This window comes from Prunus dulcis, chromosome 1 (assembly GCF_902201215.1).
Source record: "Prunus dulcis chromosome 1, ALMONDv2, whole genome shotgun sequence".
Lineage (NCBI taxonomy): Eukaryota > Viridiplantae > Streptophyta > Magnoliopsida > Rosales > Rosaceae > Prunus > Prunus dulcis.
The window spans coordinates 9,167,425-9,191,859 of NC_047650.1; the positions used below are offsets into that span (position 1 = coordinate 9,167,425).

Consider the following 24,435-nt stretch of genomic DNA (forward strand, 5'->3'; position numbering starts at 1 on the left):
CAAAAATATATTTCAACATATAAAGTGCCCTCTCAATGCAAATTTTTTGACTCCACCACTGCACCTTAGGTTAAATTGGTGAGCAAAAATGCTCTCCCAAAATGCATATTAAGATTTCACATAACTCATTAATAAATCATAACTACATTTATTCACTTATCTTCAAATTATTTCCAAAATGGGAATTAACAAAAAGACAAAATCATTACTTATTTGTAAGGTTGGACGTTGTAGCCTTTGTGTGGGTGGCGTCTTTATTAATTGCTTTGTTTATGTATTCGGCTGTCTCTGATTGTCCTGCTTACTGGCTAGAACCATCCCTGTGCTTTGTTCTTGTTTCCGGGGGTTTTGTCCTCCGTTTAATGAAATATCATTTCCGTCCAAAAAAAAAAAAAAAAAAAAAAAACAAGACAAAATCAAACGGCACCTGAACGTGTAGCGACACTACAGGTGCAATTTCAAAAGGAAAAAAGGGCAAAAATGGAAAATGAAAATAAAAATATGAGAAAAATTATTAAAAGAAAAAGGAAAAGGACACTGCTTGAAACCAAGCACCTGAGAGTACGATATTGCGTAATTTTACCCGGTACATATATATACAGAAGAAGGCTCACTCACACGCCTTGTTACCTCTTCTAGTTCCTACCCAGATTGTCCTCATTTGCTCCACTTCCTCTTTGTCATTTCCTCTCAAACCGTTCGCTTCTCTCTCTCTCTCCTGCCGCAAGGGTTTGAGTTTTCAAATCCTAATTTGACCCGGCTTCAATGGCAATGCTCGGGCGCCGATCACACTCAGTTCGCGCATTGTTTAGGTTGTGATCTCCGGCCGATCGCGTCCGGTAGGCATCGGTTCGATTCGCCGCCATGTTTGAAGCACACGTAAGGCTATTTGTTCTTCTTCTTTCGGTTTTAATTGTTAACGCCATGAATTTGACTATCTTGGTGCTCTAGTTTGATATATTTGATCGGGTTAACTTGTTTAATTCTTGAAATTTGACGAAATTCATTTATTTATTGGCTTTGCTGGATTCGTATTATTTCCTCTATGATTTTTTCTGTTTTTCCAGGTATTATGTATATCTAAGTGATTATTCAAAGGAACTCAGGATTATTATTAATCTTTAAGTCTTCATTATATGAATTGGCTGGCGTGACAGCGGAGAACTGGTTTCTTTAGAATGTTTAAGCCCTGAGAGTATAATAGGAAGTGATTGTTCTTTCGGTTAAGATAAGCTAGTGTGCATGTTGGGATTTTTGATGGCTAGCACTCCGCAAATGACAATGCAATGGGTTGAGCATTTTGAGTTCCATGTTTCACATACTTATAGTGTGATTTTTTCATTTTAATGAAACCTATTTTAAAGACCAAATGAAGTTGCCCAAAAGTTGATAAACCCAATGCTTGACACGACACATAAGAATGATCATGATGAATAGTTTGGTTCGACAGCATCACCAACACTCTCTCTCTCTCTCTCTCTCTCTCTCTCTCTCTCTCTCTATACACTATTGGTATGCGCGTGATGAAGTTGCTAGAATGAAAACATTGAAAGTGGCAAGCAAAGAATGCTTAGAATTCAAAACTGGATGTATTTTTTAACTTAAAAATCATTGGAAGATTCGAATTCAGACTGAAAATGATATATTATGAAGTTTTTTTCCTAACTTATAACTCCAAGGTTTTCAGTTTATAAAAAACATTGTCACAACCATGTATACAATCTTAACACGCTTACCTACAATCTTAACATACTTGCCGTCAAGTCTCCTCATAAGTGGTGAGACACGAAAGGTTAGGAGTGGAAAGGATGTGTTAAAAGCAAATCAAAGTTCAATCACGATGGACCTGCGATGCAGTGAGCTGACAGAGATACAATTAATGAAATTCACGGACTGCCTAAGAAACAACAGTATCCAGTTCATATTCCGCAGAACATAAGGATATCTCTGAAATCATTGGAAATTCTTAGTCCCATAAGAAAATCACTTTCCCCGATTTTGGCTTGAAGAGCCTGTATTCCAAAATCTCTGCATGTAATATAATTTTGTGTAAGTTTATAATGTAGTTTAGATTTAGATTAAAATCTTGTCCTTGCTTGCAATTTTTCTTTCTTGATAACAAAAGTTATGTTTACCCTATGAAAAAAGGGATTTACGTTTCAACACTAACGAACATCATGTTTGATCGTATCTAGTAGCTCTACATGAAATGATAACTTATAATGCTTTGTTGGTAGGTTCTGCACTTGCTTCGAAGATATTTGGGGGAATATGTCCATGGACTCTCAGTTGAAGCTTTAAGAATCAGTGTCTGGAAAGGTCTGTATTATGACTTTAGTGGGCTTGAGCCGCATATTTTCTCATCCTTCCTACCTAATTATTTAAGATTACTACATTTGGTCATAATGTTTGTGGAACTTTTAAGCAATGTGGTTACCGTCTTTGCAAAATGTACTGGCATACAGTGGTTTAAAATGACTCGCTGATGTGGCCCTTTTTTCAAAATAATGGTTGGTGTTTTTCTTTTCCATAGGACTCTACACTCATATCTTTCCTCTAATTAACAGGTGATGTTATTCTAAAAGATTTGAAATTGAAAGCAGAGGCCCTAAATTCACTAAAACTTCCAGTCACTGTGAAAGCTGGTTTTATTGGTACCATTACATTAAAGGTAGAAACTTCTTCACTACTTGCTCGCTGGTTGGGTTTTGGTTCTTAATTTCCGTTAATCTTATGGTCCCTTTCTTTTTGATGTCCTAAATTGCCTTGTTTCTCTTATAAATCATAGGTTCCCTGGAAAAGTTTAGGCAAAGAGCCTGTGATTGTTCTCATTGACCGTGTATTCATTCTTGCTTATCCACTTACTGATGGCCGGACCCTCAAGGTAGGGTGATCTTTCTTTTGTGTGAAAAAATTATATTTCAATTGCATATTGTTTGATGTCTCTTTTCTTATGTCCTAAGATCGTCTTGTTTTACAATTACTGTCATCATCAATTTGATAATTCTACTTATTAATTTTGTTTTGCAGGAGGATGGGGAAAAACTATTTGAAGCAAAACTTCAACAGATTGAGGTGAAATTTATGCACATGTAATTGTGTCTATATATGCTCTGTCAATGTATGGTTTTGATGGACATCTCATTCATCCCATTTGTGATGTTGTCTTTATTAGTAAAATTTGTGTTTCTTATAAAAATACTGGTAAAAGGAGCAAAATAGAAAATTCATATTGCGAGGATTAGAACTGGAAGAGCTTTGTCAGTTGAATTTGACAGTATAGTACGGGTCTATGACTGGCCTAGTTATCCTATATAAGGAGGTAGATAATTAAGATTAGTTGATGTAGAAAAAAAAAGATTCAGGAAAAAAATGCATACAGCACCTATGTTCTGCCTAGTGGGTTTTCTTATACATTCAAATTGAAGTGTTCATTGGTCATGGTATATGATAGTTTTTATTTATTTATTTATAAATATTATGTTTCGATAAAATTTGCATTTTCACACGGGAAGTTTTCAGATTTAATCCCAAGTTAAATATTTAGAATTTTTTTCTTCTTCTTATATTGCGTGCAGGAAACAGAGTCAGCGACTCTTGAAGCAATATCAAAGTCAAAGCTAGGAAGTGTATGGTTCTTAATTTTATTGATCTTTCACTTTGGGACTCTTTTATTGGTTGAACTTAATATGCATCCTGAATGGTTTTTGTAACCCCTCTCGTATATTTTGTCTTGCTTATTTCAGTGGAGTTGCCTGTGGTATATGTTTGTGGCACATATTAGTTAGACCCGCATTTTTCTTTTATGATCTTTTTTTTTTATAAGGAACACAAGACCTGCCCAAAATTCTCGTATATTTTTTAGTGAGGTAACCTAGCTAAAAATAGGTTTTGGATGAGGCCACAAACAAGATGAATCTTCTTGGCATGTAGTTTTCTCTCTCTCTTACCTCAAAATAGGTTTTGGATGAGGCCACAAACAAGATCAATCTTCTTGGCATGTAGTTCTCTCTCTCTCTCTCTCTCTCTCTCTCCCCCTCTCTCCCTCCATCTCACTATTATCACAATTGTGATTTATTCTTCCATTGTGTTTAAGTTTTAGGAATGGAGATCTTTCTTTGAGCTTTCTCTTGTGTACTTCTGATGTAGTCATTTTTCTACTTGGTTCATTGATATACTTATCATTGTTTACTGAATGAAATAGATGGTATAGTTTCGTTCCCATTGTTTGGGACAAAATTTAGCGGTTCGGTTGACAGCTGACTGTTTTGCAGCCACCTCCTGGAAATTCATGGCTAGGTTCCCTTATTGCTACCATTATCGGAAATTTAAAGATATCAATTAGCAATGTACATATTAGATATGAGGACTCAGTCAGGTTGGTAAAAATGTGCTTCCTTTGTTTCCTTGAAAGTCTGATATCTTTATTAATTTTGTTTACACTCAACTCAGTTTATTTCTACTTTTCTGTCTGGATAAATTGTATTCAATTTGAACATGCTCTTTGTGTGCTTCTAAAAACAACTGTTTGTTTTGTAGTAATCCAGGGCATCCATTTTGTTCGGGTGTAACTTTGGCTAAGCTTGCTGCTGTTACAATGGATGAGCAAGGGAATGAAACATTTGATACAAGTGGTGCACTTGATAAGTTGCGGAAGGTTAGCCTAGTCTTCTGTTCTTGTGGGCCTTTTCGAGAATGCATCATCTGTGGATCACAATTTCAAATTCCACTTTGTATAATTTTCTCTATTGTTTTGATGTCTATCTGGACCAAGCCACCTAACAAAAGAAGCAAAGCCACACTTAGCTGAACTGAAAAAACCAAAAACCAGCAGCAACACTTTGCACACAACAAGAGACCAATCAAGATGAATCGCACTATAGGGAACATCCCTAAATGCTTAGATAAGGACGTCCAACCCTTGTAGCATTGCTTTGATAATTAACTTTTAAAAATGTCTATTGTGTTTTGTGGGTTTTGCATATTTTTTATGCTTTTACTGGTACATTTAATATTTAATCTTATGTTGCCTACAAATAATCTCCTTGTGACAGTCGTTGCAACTTGAAAGGCTTGCTATGTATCATGATTCAGATAGTGTTCCTTGGAAGATAGACAAGGGATGGGAAGATCTCACTCCCGAGGAATGGGTTCAGGTTTGTTCTTATACTGCACTATTACTAGTCTGTATACTCTTTTATATTAAATGCATCTACTTTTGGTCATGTTGTATATCCTAACCAAGTATTGTGTGCAACCAAAAAACCAAATATTGTGTACTTCCTAATAATTTTGCTTTCCTCTTTTCTTTGCATCTATGTTGTACTAGATATTTGAAGATGGTATAAATGAACCTGCTGATGATCGTGGAATGGTGTCTAAGTGGGCTGTAAATCGCAAGTATTTGGTGTCACCTATAAATGGAGCTCTAAAATATCACCGCGTTGGAAATCAAGAAAAAAATGATCCGGAGGTTCCATTTGAGAAAGCTTCTCTTGTCCTTAGTGATGTTTCTTTAACAATTACTGAGGTGTGCAATTTTTCCTTCCTATCCTTTGCATCCGAATTCTCACCTATTCTGCTGCTGAGAAGCAGTATCTTTATATATTTTTTTCTTAATTCTGGGTGAGAGTTAATAAATGACAATTAATATTCTTTTAGGGCCTCCTTCAAATTTTAGTTTCTCTTGTTCCTCCCTCCCTCCCTTCCTCTCTCTCTCAACACTTTCTTCTAATACGTACTGCTTTTCTTAGCTCTCCAAGGAGAGTTTGAGGTGTTAATTTCTTCTTTTCCACATCCCATAAAATTTCTTCTTTTTCATACTTTCTTGGTAAGCAGCTGCAGTGCTATAACAGATTTTCACTTGTTCTTTTCAGGCACAATATCATGATTGGATAAAACTATTGGAAGTTGTTTCAAGATACAAGACATATGTTGAAGTTTCCCATCTAAGACCTATGGTGCCAGTTTCAGAGGGTCCTTATTTGTGGTGGCGTTATGCTGCTCAAGCAGGCCTGCAGCAGAAGAAAATGTGGTAATATATATGTTTCTGTATACTTGATAGAGAATTATTCATGTATGTACATATGTTATTGTCTATGTTTGTAGCATAGGCTGTTTACGGTCTGTTAGGTTTCCTTAATTCAAGGCTTACATGTTAGCTTAATTGTTCTTGTTCTTATTTTCTGAACATATATCTGTCAATGTTATAAACAAAAAATTGGGATTGAGTTCAAGAGTGCTTAACTTTCAGAAGATCTTTATTTTGATAAGCTTAACTTTCAGAAGTTGGTTCAACCTTTTCACCACATGCTTTTGGTATATTGCAAATTGGGAATGCACTTCTACGAATCTCCCAAAGTCGATTCTGACTTTACGCCTGTTTTCCTAATCAGTTACCGATTCTCATGGGACCGCATTCGGAGTCTCTGTCAGCTTCGTCGCCGCTACATTCAGTTGTATGCTGGTTCATTGCAACATTTGTCAAATGTTAATAATGCAGAAATTAGAGAAATTGAGAAAGATCTGGATTCTAAAGTAATTCTTTTATGGAGGTAAATGATTTAAATTGTGCATATATACCTACTCCTGTATGATTAATTCTATATTTATCTTGCCGTATGCTTCATAGTTATTATTTCAAGTTCAAAGGAACAACACTCGAGTCTGGATTAAATTTGGATTCTATTATTTATATGAAGTGCAAGAGACCTTTCACTTTTTTTTTTACTTTTGATTTTTCAACGTATAGTCTGACAGAATAAACATACAATTGATCTTCATGGGGAAATTACAGAACATGCTCCCGGAGCCTTTATTTATTTATAAGAAATTAATTAATCAAGATAAAAAAATCAATATAAAAAAGCATTAATTTCAAAATACAGGACAAGATGTCAACTGAACTATCTAGAGTATTGAGTTAACCCCATCTGGTATGCTTGGTATGGAATGTACAAAGTGATTAGCTAACGTTCCCTTATATTACTTGAAATGCCAAAGTATAAGACTATCACATGTGATTAAACTTGGAATTTAGTCTTGGGACCTGCTAGGAATTTATTTATATTGTTCAGTTCAAATTAATACAAATCGTTAAGTTATATGATTTTGTCTTCAACCCAAAAGTTACCCTTGCATGTCAGAGGTTTTGACGGGGGATAGGGCAATTTTGTCATGCTTTTGTAAGTATACCAAGACCTATCAATGTTACCCCTCCTTTCAATGTGGTAATCAGATTATCTTATTCTGAATTACTTTACTTGACCATATAGTGTTCAATTTAAACTTTACTTTCCATGGAGGGCGTACTGAAGAGGCATTTAAGGATTTTTAAAGGATTTATATCTTTAGCGTCTCTACGTATTTTACTTTCTTGGCTTCTTTGCTGAAGGGACCACTTTTTATGTTCTTGTAGCCTTTCTCTGCTAATATATACTAGGAAAACATACATTACATTTGTACTAATTGTATGTTGGGCATGTATCATATAGGTTACTTGCACATGCAAAGGTAGAATCTGTTAAATCCAAGGAAGCAGCTGAACAGAGGTCGTTCCAGAAGAAAAGCTGGTTTTCATTTATGTGGTTAGTCTGATCCCCACCATTGCAATCTCTTTGTGTTCTGTGATTGTTCTTGGCCATGTGCTGTGCTTAAGTTATTTGAACCTCTGTCTTTGTGAAAAATCTGCATGCAGTTTTTATCTATGTATGCCTCCCAATTTGTTTAGTTTCACTTCTTTTTTTCCTTAGGCGTACACCTGCTGAAGGTTCTACTATTGTGGATGCTGCTGAGGGATCACAGTTACCGGAAGAAAGACTGACTAAAGAGGAATGGCAGGCAATTAATAAGTTACTGAGTTATCAACCAGATGAAGCATTGACATCACACTCAGGAAAGGACGTGCAGAATATGATCCGGTTTTTGGTAACTGTGTCTATCGGTCAAGCTGCTGCTAGGATCATTGATATAAACCAAACTGAGATTGTGTGTTGTAGATTTGAGCAACTTCAAGTGTCAACCAAGTTTAAACATCGAAGTACCTACTGTGATGTGTCATTGAAATTCTATGGTTTGTCAGCTCCAGAAGGCTCACTTGCCCAGGTTTGTTGCCACATAAATGTCAGCATTGTTATTCACAGCAATAGGTTTTAAGTTGGTGACGGGAAAATGTGATGTGAGTTCGAAACTGTTTTGTACGAATTTTTTTCTTAACTTAGTAGCATTTTACAAATTGTAGGGTTTTTTTATTATATAAAATTGTTACTTGGTACTTCATTTTTTCTCTCAAATATTAGTGGATTTCTGATATTAATTTGACATGGAATCAAAATGGTGCTGTACTTTAAATTTAAATTTGTGTTGTGCAAGGTTATTCATCTGTTCTTCCTTTCTTTTTTCTCTTTTGGCAGAGTGTCTCTAGTGAGAAGAAGGTGAATGCACTAGCTGCTAGCTTTGTGTACAATCCAGTTGGAGAGAATGTTGACTGGAGGCTGTCGGCTACAATTTCTCCTTGCCATGTCACGGTGATTGTCCAATCTTTGAATATAGGGAAATAGCGGGAGTGAAACCTACTTCAAAGAACCATCTTCTTGAAGTGGTTACTTGCATGGATCCCTAAGGCTCAATTTTGGTTTTATTTGCATTCCCCCCTTTCGTCCAACATCCCTTTTACGTGGAGCTTGATGAATCTTTTTTTATTTGCAGGTTTTAATGGAAAGCTTTCATCGCTTTTTAGAATTTGTGAAAAGGAGTAATGCAGTTAGTCCTACTGTTACGTTGGAAACTGCAACTGCTTTGCAGGTAATGTTATCATCTTTGTTATTATTTTTGATTTGATATGTCTAACATGATCATAATAGTGTTGGACTAACCTTTTATCCTTCATTTCTGAGAGCAGATGAAAATTGAGCAAGTTACTCGTAGAGCACAGGAGCAATTTCAAATGGTATTAGAAGAACAAAGCAGGTTAATATACATTGTTATTTCTTATTTCACTAATTAATACCTCTAGTTGTTCAGCTTTAAGTCTAAACATCTAAACTTGTTTTTTCTTTCCAACGCTCATATGTTGATCGGAAAATTATATTGGCCATGAACTGATTACGTCTCATGGTGTAAAGTATTGGGTATTCAAGGAACCAGGTGCTTTTCTTAAAAAGAATATGGTAAAGGTGGACAGTGTTGACAGAAGAAGAATTTGAGCATTAGATAAAAGTAGGGGTGTCAATGGCAGTTAGGATAAGATAAGACTGAGTAGGCTAAGACATTGCTTTTCATGCACGATTTGAAGACCAATACAGATGTGTTGTGGTGGTGAAAGGGAGTTGTTATGGTTAGTAGTGATCTAAGTTTAAAACTTTCCTTATGTCAAGTGGTCAAAAGTACTTGGTTGTATAGTGAGAGCGAATAATTTCTTGGTTGCTATAGTGATGTTTCCTAATAATTGTGAGTAAGAAACTGGTGACGATAAGTCCCTTGCATTTGCATTTGTATAATTAATCTGAAAAATGTTGCAGTAGAGCTCGAATATTGTTTTGCATTATCTGTGGTCAAGTGTTCATTTGATAGAGAGATGGTTTTATGACATGGAGGTGAGTATTTTCTGAGGGTTGGAGTATCCTCAGCATTTAGATTTTGCAACTAGTTTCTGTAACACTGAGTTTTTAGTTTCTTGAATAGGATTGAGCTCCAAGTTTTATGGGAAACAAAACTTTCATTAACTAGAAAATAAGTACAAAAATAGTGAACAAGGAGTCCACATCTTATAAAAATTTGAAGCCTGCAACAACTCTACCCTACGAGAGATACATCAACACATTAACCATAGAATTGTAAAAAACGACAGAACAGCTGCTTTCCAATCTGATAAAATAACAAAGAAGGACAACTCTCTAAATACTGAAGTCCAAAGCTACAGACGTCCAAAATAAGCCTAAGCACTACATGATATCCCATAAGCACTCCACTTAGAATTCAACAAGCACATTCTCAAATACCCTTTTATCCCTTACCACCCATAATACCTAGAAATTTGCCATCGTAGGTGAAAATTGGAAACGATTCTATCTCTATTTTGTTTGTATTCATTCTGTACACTCTAAAGAAAATGAGTTTTCAACTTTTGACTTACATTACTTATCCTGTTTCAGGTTTGCTCTTGATATTGACTTAGATGCTCCAAAAGTAAGAGTTCCCATAGGAACTTGTGGCTCTTCCAAATGCGATAGCCATTTTCTTTTAGATTTTGGTCATTTCACGCTGCACACCAAGGTATGCCTTTTTCTTATGTAACTTTTAAAAATAGCCTCAGGTTGAATTTGCAATGCCTGAAATGATAAATAATCACTGCAGGATAGTCAGCCTGATGAACAGAGGCAGAACCTATATTCTCGGTTTTTTATAACTGGAAGAGATATTGCTGCCTTTTTTATGGATTCTGGTTCTGACTGTCAAAGTTGCACTTGGGATGTACCCAATAATGATAATCACCCACTTTTATCTCCTTCCCCAGACAATGTTGACAATTTTTATTCTCTCATAGATAGGTGTGGAATGGCTGTACTTGTTGATCAGGTACTTTATCTTGTCGCACTCCTACTTTTAAAACAAATACTATTTTATGTATGAGCCCTAGTCTGGCTTCTATTAGTTATTAGAATAATTCCTAATAATAGCTATGCATCTTTTAATTGAAGATCAAAGTGCCCCACCCAAATTACCCGTCAATGCGCATTTCAATTCAAGTGCCAAACCTTGGGATTCACTTTTCACCATCAAGGTTTCAGAGGCTTATGAAACTGTTAAACATATTCTATGGTACTTTGGAAACTTGTGGTCAGCCTGCTGTTGATGATTTTCAAGCAGAAACTCCATGGAGCCCTGCAGATCTTTCTGGAGATGCTAGAATTTTAGTATGGAGGGTATGCCCTCAATTCTAAGGACAACAAGTTGGTGGTTTTCTTAATATTTCCGTGCCTGGTGTTAATTATTCCTCTTTTTTATTTTTATTTTCTTTTCAGGGGATTGGCAATTCTGTGGCTACATGGCAACCATGTTTTCTTGTGTTGTCGGGAATAAATCTTTATGTGTTGGAGTCTGAAAAGTCACAGAGTCACCAGCGACACTCAAGGTTGCTTTTCTCCTCCCTCTCTCTCTCTCTCTCTCTCTCTCTCTCTCTCTCTCTCTCTCTCTCTGCCCCACCCCTCTTTCCCTTTTTGTTAACAAGGCTATATATTTATCAGGACTGTTGCTCAAGGTTTCTATTTTCCTCATCTATTTTGTTTTCTTTCTGGTTCTCTATTGTTGTATTTTTGTTTAGATTATATTAATAAAATTATGATGTGTTTTAACTTTTTTGTTTGATAAGTAAAAGATAAGTTTACCTGAACCAGGTGAATTTTAGGTACAGGGAGCATACATAAGAAACACCAGAAATTTACAACCGAAATTTCACTGAATCATCATAAGATCCTGAGTTAAAGGATTAACGAGACTAGCCAACAATGGGATCATATTCGCAACATTGCTATATTGATGTCTTGGAATACAGAACATTATGACTTTCTTGCAAATGAGAAATGAAAGAGGAGATGATCCACTGTCTCATCACTACCTTTGCACATATAGCCCAATCAACCCTCCAAACGCTGGCAAGAAACATCCCATCTATCCCTTAACAACTGATAATATGGTCTACATTTAATAATACTCCCTTTGCGAGGGAGCTACTACAACTTATCAGGTTCCTTCCTCCTTATCCTTACAGAGTACAGCAAATCCAGAAATGCACAAACAGGCTCTAGTTTCAAATGTGTGCCAACTTATTAAAAGTTGGAGCCCACTGAAATCCCCCACTTGATAGTCTCAAACCATATAATCAGTGATCAATGCTTCTTTGTTTGAAGCAATGATTCAGGCTGTGTTGTGTAGTATTCCTATCTACTACATGTCTCTCTTCCGGATTCCTATTGGAGTAGCCAATAGAATCGAGAAGCTTATGAGGGATTTCCTGTGGGAAGGCTTGGATGGGAAAAGTAACCACGCTGTGAGTTGGGAGGTGGTGGGCAAGGCAAAATTCTGTGGAGGGTTAGGGGTGGGTTCGTTGAGGGCTAGAAGTGCGGCTTTGCGGGCAAAATGGCTTTGGCGGTTTCCTAACGAACCTCATGCTCTTTGGCATAAAGTGATCAGAAGTATTTATGGAATGGATACAAATGGGTGGGATGCAAAACCTGCGACTCGGGGATCTTGCCGCAGCCCTTGGAGGGACATTTCTAGCGGCTATAATTTGTTTCTTCAAGGCTGTGTTTTTGTGGTAGGTTGTGGAGTTAGGGTCAGATTCTGGGAAGATGACTGGAGCAGGGGTGGTGTTTTGAAAGAGGTGTTCCCAAGACTCTTCAATCTGTCCAGGAAGCAAAACCACAATATTTCCTCTTTTACGAGCTCGGATGGGCTCCTTCTCAGCTGGGATTTTGGTTTCAGAAGGAATCTCAATGAATTGGAGATAACGGAGGTGGCTAGATTGTTGGATCTATTGGAGGGTGTGAGGTTGTTCACCTCCAGATTGGATAAGAGAATATGGAAGCTTGACCCCTCTGGTCTATTCACCTGTCATTCTCTCTGTTCTCATATTCAGAATTGTGGTGAGGGGGAGATCTTCCCCCCGTACACTCAAATTTGGAAGGCCAAGACTCCTCTGAAAGTTAAGATCTTTGTGTGGCAAGCGGTGTTGGGAAAACTAAATACTGGGGATACTTTACAGAGACGTTGTCCCTATTTGTGCATTAGCCCTCACTGGTGTGCTCTATGTAATAAGGCTGGGGACAGCGTGGACCATCTCCTTCTTCATTTCCCTTTCTCCCTAAAGTTGTGGGAAACATTATTGCAGGAAGTTAACACGGTGTGGGTAATACCAGAAGGCTGCTTTGAACTTTTTTCCATCAGAATTGATGCTTTGGGAAGGGGAAAGAAGGCAAAAATTCTCTGGGGTAGTCTGATGCAGGCAGTGGTTTGGAACCTATGGCTGGAACGTAACAGGAGAATTTTTGAGGATTATAAGGGAGTGGGAGTGGCAGAGTTATGGGATAGAGTGAAGTTTTGGGCTGCTCTTTGGGCATCAACTTCCCTTGCCTTTAAGGATGTACCCTATCCTTCAATTATGCGCAATTTGCTAGCCGTAGTATCTTAAGGGGCTGTTTTATGTTTGGTTGGCTAGTTAGGTGTTGAGTGGCCTTGTGTCTGTTTCTTTTGGCTGCAATTGAATGTTTTATGCTCCTAACGGAAAATCTTTTCATTGGGATGCTACAGCATGGCTGGCAGACAAGTGTATGAGGTTCCTCCAGCCAACATTGGTGGTTCATCGTTTTGTCTCGCTGTGAGTTACAGGGGGATGGACAATCAAAAGGTATGTCAAATTTGGTTGAAGTGATATTTTAACATTAAGGGTGTATCCTTTTTACTTAAAACTGAAAAAATGGCAAGTTAGCGTTGAGTCTTAGCATATGCCAATTTGCTTTCAAACATCTCTTCACCATGTCACTCATTCTTTTGTCAATCGTTTGGAGAAGCAGTAATTACAGGGGAATTGAAAAGTTATATCTCTGCTTTAGACTTTTTATCTGGATGTTTGGATTGCGGAAGAACATACATATGTTTATGTTCATTTTGTTCTAGCCCTTGTGCTTGGTGCTGGGATTTATTTCCTTCTTTAGATTTAATTTTTTAGTTTAATTTAATTTAATTTAATTTTTGTTGTTGCATATTTGTTTCTTTTGCAGGCTCTGGAGTCTTCTAGTACCTTGATTATAGAGTTTCGGGCTGAGGAGGAGAAGGCCATTTGGTTGAAAGGACTTATACAAGCCACATATCAGGCTTCTGTACGATATAAAATCTCTCTCTTGGATCTTAAATGTCCTAATTTATTTATATCCTTGGTCCTTATTTTTGAAATTTGTATTTATTCTGGATATAGGCTCCTCCGTCAGTTGATGTTTTGGGAGGAACAAGTGATCCTGTCACTGACTTTGGTGAACCACAGATCATGAACTCAAAAACAGCTGACCTTGTCATTAATGGGGCATTGGTGGAGACAAAGTTATTTATATATGGAAAGGTTAGTGTTTCTTTCAGTAGATCCATCTTGTCAAAGTAACTACGGGGTCCTCATCATTCTTGGTTTTGGTTATTTTAGCAAATTTATAGCCATGCATAATTGTTCTTTAGGAGGCAATGAAGACAGAAGGAAAAAAGTTACAAGCCTACTGATTAAGCAATTTGAATTATTTTTCCTTCTATTTTGTATTGTGCAGACTAGTGATAAACTTGATGAAGAACTTGGTGAGACTCTTATTCTTGAAGTTCTTGCCAATGGGGGGAAGGTTTGTGTGACTATTTCATACTCCATTATGATTTATGACAGCTTGTGTCTTGCGTTCACATGAAAATTTTGGATGTGGAAGTATATGAGATTTTAAAGTAATATATATATATCTACTGAGATTGCTGTCTTCTTCATCTTCATGATTGTTTCTATGTTTCTGATCTCACTTGCATATTTGCATCAGAATAGTTGGGGTGTGGGCGGGGAAGAAGTTTCCCTGTAATTTGCTTTTTCACTATCTTCTTGTTATGATGTACAAGTGTTCTTGGGTCCTTGTCATGTGTTTTGGTATTAAATACTAGGCCATTTTCTTTTACAGCTACACATGAGTCGTTGGGAAGGTGACCTGACACTTAAGATGAAACTGCACTCTTTGAAAATCAAAGATGAGCTTCAAGGTCGCCTGTCAACAACCCCACAGTATTTAGCTTGCTCAGTGCTGAATAATGACAATTCAGTTTCTTCTCCTGTCATAATTGATCCACACTGGAAAGAAATGTCTACTTTGCTTCATGCGGATGATGATACTTTCACAGATGCCTTGCCAGATTTTATGTCTATATCAGATGCAGGTTTTGGTTCACAAATTATGAATATGGATACAAGTGCAACAGCTGAGGACATCAATGATGGTACTGGATTTGCTTCTACTGACAACTTGATTCTTGAGAAGAATCTGGTAAAGGGAAAGGTCATTTCTGGAGAGATTTTTTATGAGGCGGAGGGTGGTGATAATTTAAATTTTGTATCTGTTACCTTCATGACTCGGAGTTCTTGCTCGCCTGATTATGATGGTATTGATACACAGGTACTGACTGACGTGGGCAGTTGACCTAGTTAGAGATCCTCGATCTTTATTGTATTTGTTTAATTTGCAATGACAAACTAAATTAATTTAAGCTTTGTTTCTAATAAAATAGAAAAAAAGTTTAATTTGCACACTGACCCTTTGTACTGAATTTTTGTCAGATGAATCTCCGCATGTCCAAACTGGAATTCTTTTGCAACAGACCCACTCTTGTTGCTTTAATTGATTTTGGCCTGGATTTAAGCTCTGTGTACTGCACGGAAAGTAGTGCAGACATGAGTAAACTTTCAGATGATAAACCTTTGATGAACAAAGAAAAGATTGAAGAAAATGGGCGTGTCAAAGGGTTGCTGGGTTATGGTAAAGGTCGTGTAGTATTTTATTTAAACATGAATGTTGACAGTGTGACTGTGTTTCTTAACAAGGAGGATGGCTCTCCATTTGCAATGTTTGTGCAAGAAAGTTTCCTGCTGGATCTCAAGGTGATGGGAATATTGTGATTAATAATTATTTAAATCTTCCCTTTTTATTTCAATATGTGTGACATGTAAGTAGTATTTTTAGTTGAAATTTACTTTTATGTGTACTTTCAGTTGATATTCAGCCTTTGTTAACTGTATCAACTGACTTGAGTTATTTGTTCCTTAAGGTGCACCCAAGTTCTCTTTCCATTGAAGGCACCCTAGGAAATTTTAGACTCCGTGATATGTCTCTTGGAACAGATCACTGTTGGGCTTGGCTTTGTGATATACGTAATCCAGGTGTTGAATCGCTTATCAAGGTATAGATGACCCTTTTGATCAACTATTGTATTGCAGACATCCAGTTTGTTTTATTCAGATATTTCTTCCGTTTTATGAGATACTATTATTTTTTCATTTGTTTTGCAGTTCAAATTTAATTCTTATAGTGCTGAAGATGATGATTATGAAGGATATGATTACAGTTTACGTGGCCGACTTTCTGCTGTCCGCATTATATTCCTATATAGGTTTGTTCAGGAGGTATGTTTGACATTGCTGACAAATTCATGGGAATATATTATTGTTTGCAACCCAAATGCTTAAAGTTTATATTTTTGTGGTTTTATATTCTTTATTTTATTGTTAATGATAATTTATCTTTGTTTTGAATTATGAAATATTTTATGGGCATGCTAATGCAGATAACAGTGTACTTTATGGAACTTGCCACCCCACATACTGAAGAGGCAATCAAACTTGTTGATAAAGTTGGAGGGTTTGAGTGGCTAATTCAGAAATATGAGATTGATGGAGCTACAGCATTAAAGCTGGATTTGTCACTTGATACTCCAATAATTATTGTTCCGAGAAATTCAAGCAGCAAAGAGTGCGTAAATTTGAATGCTAGTTCTTACTGGATAATGTATATCCGATTTACTTAGAAAGTTGAGTTGCATTTGGATGAATGGATTGAGAAATATCTGATAAAGGGTATTAAATAAAAGTTATGAAAATGGTTCTGTTCAAATTTCAAACAGTTAGCAGATGAATAGTTGTCACAGATTAGAGGGGCATAGTGTGGTGTTGATAAAGAGAGGTGAAAGCTTTAGTGCTATTGCTGGTGGTGCTGCTTGTGATTGATGTGCCTGCAGTGGTGCAGTGCTGAAGAATATGCTGGTGTTAATAGTGGCTGCAATGAGACAGTGTATAACTGAAGAATTTGCTTAATGACCGGATTTATGACTGGATGTTAGATTTTCAAAGTTGAATGCATTTGTTATACCAGTATTGAATATTGACATTGCCTCTATGTTTTGTTCAATTGCAGTTTCATTCAACTTGATTTGGGCCAGCTAAAAGTCACAAATGAATTTAGTTGGCATGGTTCCCCAGAGAAAGATCCTTCAGCTGTCCATATTGATGTCCTTCATGCTGAGGTAGATGATTATTGTCTTTTTGTACATCATGATTGAAATACGGAATTATTCATTACCTCTGACATCAAATTGCAGATTCTGGGGATCAACATGTCTGTAGGAATTGACGGTTGCTTGGGTAAATCAATGATACGAGAAGGCAAAGGACTTGATGTTCATGTGAGGAGAAGTTTGAGGGATGTCTTCAAAAAAGTCCCAACATTTTCTCTTGAAGTGAAGGTAACTTTTGCTTGTGAAATTGTAGAATTTCATTGCGTTTATCTTTCTGATCTTGCGGCAGGTTTCACATCTTTGGTAGGCATTATGGTGGTGGGGGGCAGTTCATCTTATGGTTGTTTATATTTACATAGGGCATTTGGGTAGGGTTCATCTTGTGGTGGTTGGTAGTTAATACATGTATTGGATGATATTAGTACATGGGGTTCAACAATATAATGTTTCACATGGTGAACATACTTGGGACTTTCTGGGCGTTTTGGATCGATCCTTGATTTTTTTGTATTCAATAGATTGGGACAACATGTTATATGGTTTGTGTCGTTACTTATTCAGCTTGATCTGATTTTTTTAGATTCCACTTATATGGTACAAATTCTTAATTAACTTTATTTTAATTGTTCAACTGTTTTTGCTTTCTAGACGGCTACATAGTTGAATGAATTTGACTTTCCTGAATTTCAAATAGGTTTTGAATTGATGTTCTTCCGTCTTTCAGTTTATTGGATTTTTACTGTCAGGCATGCAGAATGTCTCAATCATCTTGTTGAGTCCTTTTGATTGTCTTAAACTAGGTGGGCTTATTGCACGCTGTCATGTCTGACAAAGAATATAAAGTCATTCTGGACTGTGCATTCATGAATTTATGTGAAGAGCCAAAGCTTCCCCCTACTTTCCGTGGTGGCAAATCTGGTACAAAGGATACAATGAAGCTGCTGGTTGATAAAGTCAACATGAATAGTCAAATCCTTCTATCACGAACTGTTACCATAGTGGCGGTTGTAGTCGATCATGCCCTGTTGGAGTTGTATAATGGCATTCATGCTGAGTCTCCTTTTGCTCAAATTGCTGTGAGTATTTACATCAGTTATATTTTGGTGAAGTTTATTCTCAAATTATTATTTTTTGAATAGAAACTTTACAAATTCAAAAGAGATAAACAAAGAAACAAGCAAGTGGATAAGGAATCCACAAGAGCAAAACAAAAGCAAACAGCAACCTCAAGACCAAAACAAACAAAGGAAAGGACAAAAACAAACAAGAAGGCCACCCAGGAAAAAGAAAAGAGCAACACATCACTTCACAACCGCTAAAAAATCTCTCATAATAGAAGAGAGAGCCAAATCCTTAAAAACAGGAGTGACCAGAGCCCATAATGCTGCCCAAAACTTCACTCTATCCCACATCTCAGCCACCTCCACGCCCTTCTTGTTCTAAAAAATTCTTCTGTTACGCTCCAACCATAAGTTCCAGAACACTGCATACACCAAGCAACCCCACAGAACTTTAGCTTTCTTCCCCCTACCCAGCGCATCAATCTTGTAGGATAACAGCTGAAGGCAACCTTTAGGTCCTGTTTTAGCTTCTCTGAGATTTCAGCTTTTATTTTGGTGTTAAGACTTTGAACAAAGAGTGGTTGGTTGTTTTCTGACATGGTATGTTTTCTCCGAACATGTGGTTATGGATTTATGTAATTGTTTCTCTGCTTTACAGCTAGAAGGTCTTTGGGTATCATATCGGATGACTTCATTGTCTGAGACAGATCTCTACATTACCATTCCAAAGTTTTCTGTTGTTGACATTCGCCCTGATACAAAACCTGAAATGCGTTTAATGCTTGGATCATCCACTGATGCTTCTAAACAAGTTTCTTCTGGAAGTTTGCCATTTTCTTTGAACAAGGGGAGCTTTAGAAGAGCAGACTCTGATGCCGGATTTCATGTGGATTTACCAGTGTCAACAATGTTCTTGATGGACTATAGATGGCGTAAATCATCCCAATCATTTGTGGTTAGGGTTCAGCAGCCTCGAGTTCTTGTTGTAGCTGATTTCCTTCTGGCTGTGGGTGAATTTTTTGTGCCTGCATTGCGGACAATAACTGGTAGGGAGGAAGTGATGGATCATGAGAATGATCCCATTAGTAAAAACAGTAGCATAGTTTTCTCTGAACCTATTTACAAACAGACAGAAGATGTGGTGCACCTGTCTCCAAGTAGACAATTAATAGCAGATTCTTTACACATTGATGAATATACATATGATGGATGTGGAAAGACCATCTGTTTAAGTGGGGAAATGGACGCAAAAGAACTCCATTCAACTAGGCCTCGACCCATTATTATAATTGGACGTGGAAAGAGGTTGCGGTTTATGAATGTCAAAATTGAGGTACTGATCCTTCCCCTTCATCTGTAACAATATTTGTGGCTGTTTTTTTAGTTATTTTAATGCAGAATCAAAACAGGCCTAAGATTTCACTACTATTTAGATGGTGTGCAATTGGTGTCTTCCAATAAAGAATGAGAAACTTCGTGTATGACAAGGATATAGAAACCGGAAAAGTGACTATAGAAGATGGAGATTATGTGATCATGAGTCTTGTTTTGTTTTATTTATATATATTCTTGGGTGGTTTGTCTCATGTCTTAGTATTGGGCATGTGTATAGTAAATTCTTTCTTGAGTTTGCTGCATTTTTCAACATTTGATTGATACTTTCCTGTTATACATCAGAATGGTTCTCTTTTGAGGAATTATACATGCTTGAGTAATGATAGCAGCTACTCAGTATCCTTTGAGGATGGTGTAGACATCATGTTGCTGGACAGTTCCTCATCTGATGATGACGACAAGAAGAGTCTAGAATACTTGCATAACTCGTCTGACACCTCAAATATTTCTTCGTATTCTGAAAGTGATCCAATCCCAAGTTTCAGTTTTGAAGCACAGGTAAGTAAATTATTAATGATAAGGCTTAATTGGTGATTTGCCCCCTGAACTTGTACCTAAGTTTTGTTTTACACCCTGTCCTTTTTTTAAAAAGAAAATTAAGGAGCCGAACTAATTTTTTAGCCAATTTGCCCCCCCGACGTCAAAATCTGCCACTTCCCATCCATTCTGCCGTCAAGTTGGTGTTTTGGTGGAGACGAGAAATGACAAAAGTAACCTCCAACTTGATGGCCAGATGGATGGGAGGCATTTTATGTCCGGGGGCAAATTGGTGAAAAAAATTAGTTCGGGTCCTTAATTTTCTTTAAAAAAATTATAGGGGGTAAATCGAAACCTAGGTACAAGTTCAGGGGGCAAATCACCAGTTAACTCTTAATGATAAATCTGTTTATGGCGTACTAGTTACTAGGTATAAGGGGATCAATGTCTCTAGCACGGCATTTGCTTTTGCTTTTGTTGATAACCTTTTGTGTAGTTATGCTGGTTCTGATGTACTTACTGATTTTTAGGTAGTTTCTCCTGAGTTTACCTTCTATGATGCTTCAAAGTCTTCTCTGGATGATTCATATGGTGAAAAGCTTCTCCGTGCAAAGTTGGATTTTAGCTTCATGTAAGAGTTGTCATATTTTATTTTCACATAATAATTTCATATTTTCCAGGGAAAAGTTAGGGTGCAATATAACCTAACTGGAAATATGAGTTGAATTTTATTTTATATATATACACATATTGATGTTGATGGATTTATTGTGAGCATATTTCAGAGATATCTGTACTGATATAGGCAAAAATCCATGGATATTCATTTAAAAACAGACATTTTTAGTAAAACTCTGGGGAATTATAAACCCATCATTAATGCATCAATTTTAAGCAGTAGTAATCTTTATTAATTAGTATATCTATGATAACTATATGATATTTAGGGCGAATACAATATGTGGCGTTGATACATTAAAAACACACAATTTTTTTTTCTTGTAACTGATAAAAAACACAATAAAAAGTACCCATTGTCATCCATCACTTAAGGTACCACCATCTACAGTAGCCAGTTCTTTGAATGTGCTTATCATCACTCATCATCGTTGTGTATGTGTGTAGTGTTGATCAGAATTTTATGAAAATTTTGATGATCTACACAGATTGATAACCAAATCTTTTTCTTTTTCTTTAAAAAAAAAGAAAAAGAACAAACTAATTGTACTGAAATATTGAAAGATGTAATTGATGTGCACAAGCAGTCCACAAAAGATATTAGGCACAGCCTACAAGAGCACTACACGAACAAACACCACTCAGTCCTAAAAACAGCAACATTAACCACCCAATTGACACTCAATGACCAAGACACAGCAGCTTCCAAATCCATGTTCAAGAAAAAGAAGGGCAGTTCGGAAATCAGGAGAAACTTAAGGCCAAATAGAGAAGCCTAAAGTCTTGATTTATTGGCATAGTTCATCCTTTGACTCCACAATTATCCCTAAAAAATGATGGTGTTTCCCTGCTTTTGGTTCTTTGAATCATATGTGATTAAGTTCTAGATTTTCCATCTTCAAGTAATGTTTCCTCTTTTTTCTTTCCACCTATATTTGTTGTGGCTGATATGTCTTAAGACAAAATGCATATGTGACTTGTAGTTGCCTCAGTTCTTTGGCGGCTTTTGGGTTGATTATAGACACACACACACACATACATGTATATATGTATTCTTTTCCATCTCCATTTGCTCTCTCTCTTCTCATAAATGATACTCTTGAGTGCTTGCATTCTGGAAATTTACCACTTATATTTCAAAGTAGTATTGTAGTGGTAAAAGAATTTGCACTAATTGAGCTATATAACCTGTTAATCTAACAGGTATGCATCTAAAGAAAATGATACCTGGATTCGAGCCCTGGTGAAAGATCTTACAGTTGAGGCTGGTTCTGGTCTTATTGTTCTTGATCCAGTAGATATATCTGGGGGTTACACTTCTGTTAAGGACAAAACAAATATGTCTTTGTTATCAACTGATGTTTGCTTCCATCTTTCACTGAGTGTTGTTTCCCTTATACTTAATTTGCAAAGCCAGGCAACAGCAGCATTGCAATTTGGAAATCCTATGCCCTTGGTTGCATGTACCAATTTTGATCGAATTTGGGTGTCCCCAAAAGGTCTTTCATCAGATTAACTGGAGCAATTTGATATCTTACCTGTACTATTTTTTCCATGAGTATTGCTTTCCTGTTAGTCATCAAGAGTTTTGTGTATATTTATGCAGAAAATGGATCCTGTTACAACCTTACTTTTTGGAGGCCTCGAGCACCTTCAAATTATGTTATATTGGGAGATTGTGTGACATCAAGGTAGAATTTAATGGACTTTTTGTTTTGAGAAGAAATAGAATTTTATTAATGAACTGGAAATAGCAATCTGTAGACAAGCAGTTCACATCAACAGAGATGAAACTAAAAGCTCCTATTTGACAAGAATAGTTATCAAAGAATGTTGTTCCATGCTGCATATTCTTATTTGGGGTAATAGTTATCAAAGAATACAACAAGTATGCTATGATTTATGCAGAGGCTCTCAAACTGTAATAAATTAGAAAGGAAGGTAATGTACATATCAGGAGTGCAAGTTAATCCGGTTAGTTTGGAAGGCAGGAATAAGTTAGGATTAGTTGTCTAAGGTTAAAGATGGATTGGATCTTGCCTGTATGTTTCGCGGTTCTGAATGTGAAGGTGGACTTCTTTTCCACAGTACTTTTTGAGTGGATTTTAGTAAAAGTCCCTTCTTTTCCACAGTACTTTTTGAGTGGATTTTAGTAAAAGTTTCATTCTTTTCACAACAAAAGTACAAGTCAATCTCTGAGTCTTGAGAAAAAGATCTCTTTGTTTTAGGTTGCCAGTAGGTAGAAACATGCCACGCATATGCTGATGTCCCTTCATCATGTGGAATTAGTACTCTTTGAGGAGTTTTAATAAAACATGTTTAATAACAAAATAGATAGTGCATGCATAATGGTGTAAACAATAATATAAATCATGATTTGCATTTGAAATGAATAATTAAATGAGATGAACTAATTAATAATACATGGAAGGTTTAGGGTAGAGCTTGGTAGCTTCTTGTATTTAGTTTATTTTTAAATGTCGCTCTATTTGAGTAAGATGCTTTCTCGTGTAGTTCTATTATGTGTGTTCAGATGCTATATTTATTTATTTTGGGTTTTTGTGATATGTCTTCAGGCCAATTCCTCCTTCACAGGCAGTAATGGCAGTGAGTAATGCATATGGGCGTGTGCGTAAGCCAATTGGTTTCAATCTCATAGGCTTGTTCTCTGCTATTCAAGGATTTGGTGGTGGTGATTCTGATGTTGGTAGTGATTGTTCTCTTTGGATGCCTGTAGCACCACCAGGATACATAGCGTTGGGTTGTATAGCAAATATTGGGAAAGAACCCCCACCTAATCACATTGTTTATTGCATTCGTTCTGATCTTGTCACGTCAACAACATATTCAGAATGCTTATTTTGCTCTCCATCAAATCCTCAATTTGCATCTGGATTTAGCATCTGGCGTGTAGAAAATGTTCTTGGATCATTTCATGCCCATTCTTCTGCTGAATGCCCTTCCAAAAACAATTGTTGTAACCTCAGTCTTCTTCTTCTTTGGAATTGGAATCGGCATCATTCTTCTCCTAAAGAATCTGCCTCAAATTTGGCTGTTGATCATAGCTCTGGATGTCAGCAAACCAGAAACCAGACTGGAAATTCTTCTGGATGGGATATTGTCAGATCAATTTCAAAGGCAAATAATTGTTATGTGTCGACCCCTAACTTTGAGAGAATCTGGTGGGACAAGGGTAGTGACCTCCGCCGACCAGTCTCAATATGGCGACCCATTGCACGTCGAGGCTATGCCATAATGGGTGATTGCATTACCGAAGGGTTAGAAAATTTTATCTCTCAGTTTTCTTTATCAGTCTTAGTCATTTGATTTATTTTTTGTATTTTTTATTGACCATCATGTGTTCATTCTTTCAGCTTAGAGCCACCAGCTGTGGGCATAGTTTTTAAGGCTGATGATCCCGAAGTATCTGCAAAACCCGTGCAATTTACTAAAGTTGCGCATGTTGTAGGCAAAGGTTTCGATGAAGTCTTCTTCTGGTACCCACTTGCTCCACCTGGTTATGCTTCTCTTGGTTGCATAGTCTCCAGAATGGATGAAGCCCCATGTGTAGATACGTTTTGTTGCCCTAGGATGGATCTTGTTAACCAAGCTAATATTCTTGAGGTGCCAATTTCAAGATCTTCGACTTCTAAGGGATCTCAATGCTGGAGCATTTGGAGAGTTGAAAATCAGGTTAGGTTTCTTTCTTTCTTTCTTTTTCTTCTGACTCCTATGTCACATTAAGTCA

General features: G+C 36.8%; 1 protein-coding gene across 3 annotated transcripts in view; it reads left to right on the forward strand.

Moving 5' to 3' along the window:
* The first annotated feature begins 571 nt into the window (after nt 1-571).
* LOC117634882 overlaps nt 572-24,435 on the forward strand; it is a 36,215-nt gene continuing 12,351 nt past the window's right edge. For 2 of the 3 annotated variants that reach the window (XM_034369159.1, XM_034369166.1), the window contains exons 1-40: nt 572-879; nt 2,238-2,319; nt 2,568-2,671; nt 2,789-2,884; nt 3,031-3,075; nt 3,579-3,629; nt 4,275-4,378; nt 4,540-4,657; nt 5,055-5,156; nt 5,330-5,530; nt 5,877-6,034; nt 6,396-6,554; nt 7,494-7,586; nt 7,752-8,103; nt 8,412-8,525; nt 8,707-8,802; nt 8,900-8,967; nt 10,152-10,272; nt 10,354-10,575; nt 10,698-10,922; nt 11,022-11,131; nt 13,306-13,402; nt 13,776-13,874; nt 13,970-14,110; nt 14,307-14,375; nt 14,697-15,185; nt 15,347-15,667; nt 15,835-15,966; nt 16,076-16,189; nt 16,351-16,535; nt 16,977-17,085; nt 17,161-17,304; nt 17,877-18,152; nt 18,796-19,470; nt 19,815-20,030; nt 20,540-20,640; nt 21,891-22,186; nt 22,294-22,378; nt 23,264-23,965; nt 24,062-24,380. In XM_034369159.1, coding sequence (XP_034225050.1) covers nt 865-879; nt 2,238-2,319; nt 2,568-2,671; nt 2,789-2,884; nt 3,031-3,075; nt 3,579-3,629; nt 4,275-4,378; nt 4,540-4,657; nt 5,055-5,156; nt 5,330-5,530; nt 5,877-6,034; nt 6,396-6,554; nt 7,494-7,586; nt 7,752-8,103; nt 8,412-8,525; nt 8,707-8,802; nt 8,900-8,967; nt 10,152-10,272; nt 10,354-10,575; nt 10,698-10,922; nt 11,022-11,131; nt 13,306-13,402; nt 13,776-13,874; nt 13,970-14,110; nt 14,307-14,375; nt 14,697-15,185; nt 15,347-15,667; nt 15,835-15,966; nt 16,076-16,189; nt 16,351-16,535; nt 16,977-17,085; nt 17,161-17,304; nt 17,877-18,152; nt 18,796-19,470; nt 19,815-20,030; nt 20,540-20,640; nt 21,891-22,186; nt 22,294-22,378; nt 23,264-23,965; nt 24,062-24,380 — 7,206 coding nt within the window. In that variant the 5' untranslated portion in view covers nt 572-864. The remainder of the gene's footprint in view (nt 880-2,237; nt 2,320-2,567; nt 2,672-2,788; nt 2,885-3,030; nt 3,076-3,578; nt 3,630-4,274; nt 4,379-4,539; nt 4,658-5,054; nt 5,157-5,329; nt 5,531-5,876; nt 6,035-6,395; nt 6,555-7,493; nt 7,587-7,751; nt 8,104-8,411; nt 8,526-8,706; nt 8,803-8,899; nt 8,968-10,151; nt 10,273-10,353; nt 10,576-10,697; nt 10,923-11,021; nt 11,132-13,305; nt 13,403-13,775; nt 13,875-13,969; nt 14,111-14,306; nt 14,376-14,696; nt 15,186-15,346; nt 15,668-15,834; nt 15,967-16,075; nt 16,190-16,350; nt 16,536-16,976; nt 17,086-17,160; nt 17,305-17,876; nt 18,153-18,795; nt 19,471-19,814; nt 20,031-20,539; nt 20,641-21,890; nt 22,187-22,293; nt 22,379-23,263; nt 23,966-24,061; nt 24,381-24,435) is intronic. The other variant, XM_034369175.1, reaches the window with a different exon arrangement.